We start from the raw sequence: 6,443 nt of genomic DNA on the forward strand, positions 1-6,443 counted from the left end.
AAAATTGAACATTTTCCTTATAATCGGAAGTACATAATAAAAATAATATAGTCATAATATAATGATTAAGCATTTATCTTTTGCATAATCCTTTCATTATTTTAACAAACAAAATTTATCGTTTAATTCGAACAACTGAAGTGAAATAAACTCGTACTACTACGGAGTATATTTTAACACAAACAAAAATCTAAAAATATAATTAAACTCCTTAAATATTGCGTTCATATGATTAAACTATCTTAATTGCTCACGGGAGTGTATTTGTCGTATTTTTGGCATGTAATGTGACAATTCTTTTCAATTACCTTTTTTCATATCAATATTTATTAGGAAAGGAGTGACGTTCACTCGTTATTAATTATCATATGAAATGACGTATGTAGATGGATATCATGGGCTGAAAATCATTAATTTGTTAATCGTTGATGGATACTTAATTAATTGGATCGTTAACGAATGATGATTATTAATATTTATAATTACTTATGTATAGTGTTTGTTGATTAGGTCTATTATGATATTAGTGTAAAAAATATTAATAGTATTATAATGGACATTTTAATTTTGGTCAATCTGGCCATCAACTCTTAGGAAGTGATCGACTAAAATCAATCTATGTTTTATGATAAAATGGAATTTACCAAAACTTATAATGTGATAACTTTAAAAATATTAGTGGGCAAGTAAAATGGATGACTATGTACTTAAACATCATACCACCCACCCCACTAAATTCATGTTCTTCCATATTGGATTGTGATTTTCCTATTTCCCACTAATTTCAACCACCAAATTCATTTTCATGAAATAAATATAGAAAAATGACTGCGTGTATGAATGTGTTTTGCTTGTTAATTATAATTATTTAAAAAAAAACATATTTTACAATATGTTGATGTAGACATACACATAATATAAGTAGTTTCTAGACAGCTATTTTTTTCAATAAAAACAATAAATATAAGGTTAATTTCTATTAAAATGGTGAGGACTCAGGATGTATGATTTCCATATTAACTTTTGTATAATTATATTTATGTCGACTGATGAATGCAACCACTACCATGTTGGGCTGGGGAAAAATATCAAAAAAATGATATATCGCTCGTATCGTATTGAAAAATATCGAAAAATTATCGAATTTTCGATATATCGTAATTTTCGATACGATATGATACCGTATCGTAAGTTTTCGATACAATAACGATATGAATTTTTTTATATCGCGATATATCATTTTATATCGAATATACGATATATATCGATATTTTCGATATATCGTTTTATATCGAATATACGATATATATCGTATATATCGAAACATATTGAAATTCAATACATATTAAAATTTAAAATTATAAATATATATAAATCCATTTAATTGTACTTGGTTGTGTTGCATTTTGATTATGGAGATAAGAACACTATTAATTTTATTGTGTTGAAGTTTTATTTATTTTTGTGTAGATTTTAAGTTTTGAAATTATAATTTTCGATATACAGGTATTCGATACGATATCGATATTTCGATATATCGTACCGAAATTCGATATATTGATATATCGAATTTCGGTACGATATATCAAAATATCGATACGATAACGATATTGATATTATCCATATCCACTGGCGGATTCAGGTGGGGTCAGGCGGGGTCCGCCGACCCCACCACCTGCCACGGAGTGCACCGGAAAGCTACTTTCTTCGGCCTCCGACCCTACGGCGTTCACGTCTCCGCCCCCACCTCACGTCCTCACGCTGTGTGAGATGATGAGGAGACTGATCAGAGAGAAAGGAAGGAAGTGAGGCAGCCGGATGGGTAGACTGTTGTCGAGAACGAATGAGTTGGAGGGGAAGAGTCCTTCCGCGGTTTTTGTTTTCGAAGAGAAAGAGGAATGGTATTGGAGATGTCATTATTGTTTTCTCATCCCTATATTCACTCGTGAAATAGAATAAACCGGCATCAATAAATTTAACTAAGTTTAAAAGATTAAATATCTTAAATATGTTATCTAATTGTAAAATGGGCTTTGAAATATTTTCTTTATTTGAATTAATTCTTAGAAGTCCATTAAAAATATTTTCTCATCTTATCAATTAATGTTAAATAGTAGTAGTAATATTTTTTTACAGTATATCAAAATCAATTTATCTAAATTAACCACCTACTTATATAAAGTAAATATTTCTTAATTTCTTCTACTCTTAGTTTTATAATTTAAATTTTCAACCTTATTATTCATATTCAATTTTTTAAATCTTTAAAAATTTGGTATGTTACAGAAAAATTATGCTATGTGTATGTCATTTTTTTTGTCAAAATACGTAATATAACATAATTGTTCTCTCTTACTTTATTATTTATTTGCATCTTTGTTTTATCTAAGATCATATTTTATTCTTTTTTCAGTTAGCTCCATAAACGTCTTTTTCTTAAATTCTGTATCCAAAAGAAGAGTCTTGCTTATAACAGGATGAAGAAAGTGGAGTTTGTTGTTTTAAGAATATCGATACTCGCATGAATTATTTATATTAAAAAATATATTTATAAAAATAATTAATTTAAACAATTATTTTAAATAAATATTTACTATCTTGTTCGACCCCACGATAATTTGTTCCTGGATCCGCCATTGTCCATATCGAAAGTTCGATATATCGAAACTTTCAATACGATAACGATATGAAATTCTTTCATATCGATATTTTCGATACGATATACGATACAACGTTTTCGATACGATATCTCGTATCTACCCACCCCTACTACCATGTAGGAGTATAAATAATAGTAATCTGAAAATTACAATTGATATAATTGGGCCGAATCCAATTATATCATCCTATACCAAGGTGATGATATTTCTTTTTCTTCATCTTAATTAGAATTTGATAATATTCATACTCTACCATAATGTGTTTAATTTTCAGTTACAGGCACGACAAAACTCATAAATGACATTGATTTAAGTTAGTTAGTCAACTATATAAATAAATTAGCACCAATACTCAGCGTACATGTACGATTCAATTCCGTAGAGCGATAATGTTTGAGGTCAAAAGTCTTAAAGTTTGGGTCCACAATGATGTGATCTTTAAATTTGTAGTATTCATTTACTCAATATTTTCCACACATAGTTTAATGACTTTTTTTCATGAGTCTATCAAGATGATGTTACACTATAGGCAACGAAAACACATAGATTGTACTCATATCCATCTCCTTTATCGTTTTGCGTTCCACACTTTAACAAATGAAATTATTTAATTTAGTATACGACGTTGTATTATAGTCTAAAATGTTTCGTTTTCTTTAACGTCCGATATTGTCACATCACTAAGTTATCAGATCATGCCAATGCTAAAATTTTAATTGTTAAACAAGATCAAAATATATCAATAAATCGAACCAAATAATTTAAGGGAGAATTACATTATATAAATATTTAAAGGGCAAATTACATCAATTATTATATCGATTATAAATCCAAAAAAAGAGGGATTTAATTAGAGGTTGGGGTAAATAGGAAAATTAATACTAGTAGGCTCCAAAACAGGGTGGTCATATTGAGGTGTGAAATTTAATCCAAAATTATTAAAGTGTGAATGAAGAAAATATGTGGAAAAAGTAGAAGAAAACATAAAGGAATAATATCGTGGACAAATCGACAGTTGGGGAGATGTGAAGTGGGATTAATGATGATCAATTCCTCCCTTTCACACACATATACTCTCATATATATTGACGGGGAGCGTTATTCTCCTATTCATTCATTAGATTTTTTATTCTTCTTAATATGGGCCGTTAAATCTCATTCATCAACGATCTAGATGATATGCATTATTACACTATAATGGTGCATTATTAGTCGGTGTGCATTATTCAACTGAAAATCTGCATTATTAAATGACACGTGGCACCAATCTAACCGTCGGATGACAAAATCGTGGGGCTGAGATTAAAAAGAACAAAGAACAAAAGATACAAAAAGGAAATGAATACATCCCTACACTACATTGATATATACAAAGATTATCTTCTAACCATTTACACTAATTTTACTCTCATTTTTAAGTATAGTATCACGTTAAAAAATAATTTTACTCTAAGCATATACTCCCTCCGTCCCCCATTTGGAGTCGTTGTTTGACTCGGCACGGGTTTTAAGGAAGTGTTTGAATGGTTGGTGTAGTAAATGGAGGTAGGTAGTGGAATGTGGGACCACTTTGACTTTTGGTGTAATAAATGTAATTGAATCAAATTCAATGTTTAATTTTAATTTAATGTTTCAATTTAAACAATGCAATTAAATTAAATTTTCAATTTAATTGTGTAGTCATTAACTAAATTCATTAACAATGTGGGACCTCAATTGAAACCATGTTTACTGCCTTACACAAAATTGAATGAAAAAAAAGTGCAAGTTGCACTATAAATGCAAAATTAAAGCTGCAATTGTGTATAGATAGGGCACGTTTCCTATTTCAGTCTCCTGCCAAAAATTGAGAGGGAATGCCAATTTAATTTAGTGGAGGGAATTCTTACAAGTAAGGAGGGAAAATGTACAAGGACATTCAAATTGTTCACCACTCCTATAAATACATTCACTTCTACTCTTCATTTACTTCCACCAACCAAAACAAAAAAAAGGAAAATCTATTGGTTTTGTAGTATACCCTCAGAAAATTTTCATCACTGGGTAATGGAGAATGAGGTGGTCCAAGTGTTGGACCCTGATCAGGAGCAGCAGGGGCAGTGGCAGGGGCAGTCCGGATGGCATCGGCCTACATTAGCCTTGACTAGCCAACAAAAAAACCTCATTGCACAGTTTCTTCTACAGCGAAGTAGTGCTGGAGTGCTGCCAAGAGGTTCTTGTGCAGAGGCTGCCAATAAATTCAACATCCACAAAAGGACAGCAGAGAGAATATGGCACATCAGTAAGCAGCAGATGGACAGAGGGGAACCTGTCATGATGCAAGGCAAAGTAAAAGGTTATCAACACAAAGACAAACTCATGTTAGATGAAGACAAGTTTAGAAACCTGTCCATGCTTGAGAGATCAACCATAAGGAAGGTTGCTTCTAAGATGGAAGTAAGCAAGACAACAATTGGTAGATTTCTTAAGAGGAATCAATTGAAACCTCATACAAGTGCTATCAAGCCTACACTTACTGAAACCAACAAAATTGCAAGGATAAAATGGTGTCTTTCTCATATTCAGCCAACACTCGCTGAAGGTAAACTTCTTTACCATTCAATGCACAACATTGTCCATATTGACGAGAAATGGTTCTACATGACAAAGACATCAGATAGATACTACCTGTTGCCGGATGAAGATGTGCCATACAGGTCCTGTAAGTCCAAGAGATTCATCACTAAAGTGATGTTCATGGCTGCTGTGAGTAGGCCACTATGTGGGCCTGATGGAGACATCATATTCGATGGTAAAATAGGGTTATTTCCATTCACAGAACAGATACCAGCCCAAAGAAGTTCAAAGAACATGCCAAAAGGGACAATGGAGACAAAGCCAATTCAGTCAATTACCAAGGAAGTCATGACAGCTTGTCTCATAAACCAGGTATGCCACTTTTTATGCCAATAAAGCTATCAGACATCATATTCATGTCATCACATAGTCACATACACAGTTTGTTGCCAGATTATACCATCAATCAAAGCCAAATGGCCAGCCAATGCAAGCAAGAAGATTTTCATACAGCAAGATAATGCCAAACCTCACCTTAGAGCAGCTGATCATCAATTTGAGGCACTTGCAAGTACTGATGGATTTGAATTCCATCTAATTAGCCAACCACCCAACTCCCCAGACACAAATGTGTTAGACCTCGAGTATTTCAGGGCAATACAGTCACTACAAGATGACAAGATGGCCACAAGTGTTGATGATTTGCTTAGGAATGTGTTTAACTCATTTGAAGAACTCTCACCACAGACCCTGAATAGAGTTTTCATCACTTTGCAAAGCTGTTTGACAGCAATATTACAAGTGCATGGGAAGAATGATTATAAGATCCCTCATATGAACAAGAATAGGTTGGAAAGAACAGAGGGGTTGCCTTTACAACTTCAGGTTGAAGAAGGATTGGTGAGAGAGAGCTTGGAGTATCTAAAGCTGCCTGAAAACAACACTGGGGACTCATATGACATAGGGCGGCTTAACCATGCTTTAGGGTACTAGACATAAGTTTAGGGACTGGAGTTTACAGTATAAGCACCAACATATGTTGGTGTTTAAGATGTAAACTCTATTTTTTGTGAATAGACTGCATTTTTTGTTAATGCCATCAGAGAAGTGTCATCACATGGCATCAGCCTCCAAACCCTTCATAGGGGGTGGCTTACTAAGCTAAATAGGCTGCATTTTGTATAAACATCATCAATGTACAAACTACAAACTAATCAGTGCATATTT

At 32.6% G+C, this 6,443-nt stretch overlaps 1 protein-coding gene across 1 annotated transcript; it reads left to right on the forward strand.

The window, feature by feature from the left end:
- The first annotated feature begins 4,706 nt into the window (after positions 1-4,706).
- LOC121792583 lies at positions 4,707-6,209 on the forward strand. The gene is made up of 2 exons (XM_042190581.1): positions 4,707-5,588; positions 5,670-6,209. Exons 1-2 carry the CDS (start codon positions 4,707-4,709, stop codon positions 6,207-6,209), a joined length of 1,422 nt encoding a protein of 473 aa, XP_042046515.1.
- Positions 6,210-6,443: the final 234 nt, after the last annotated feature.

This window comes from Salvia splendens, chromosome 1 (assembly GCF_004379255.2).
Source record: "Salvia splendens isolate huo1 chromosome 1, SspV2, whole genome shotgun sequence".
Taxonomy (NCBI): Eukaryota; Viridiplantae; Streptophyta; class Magnoliopsida; order Lamiales; family Lamiaceae; genus Salvia; species Salvia splendens.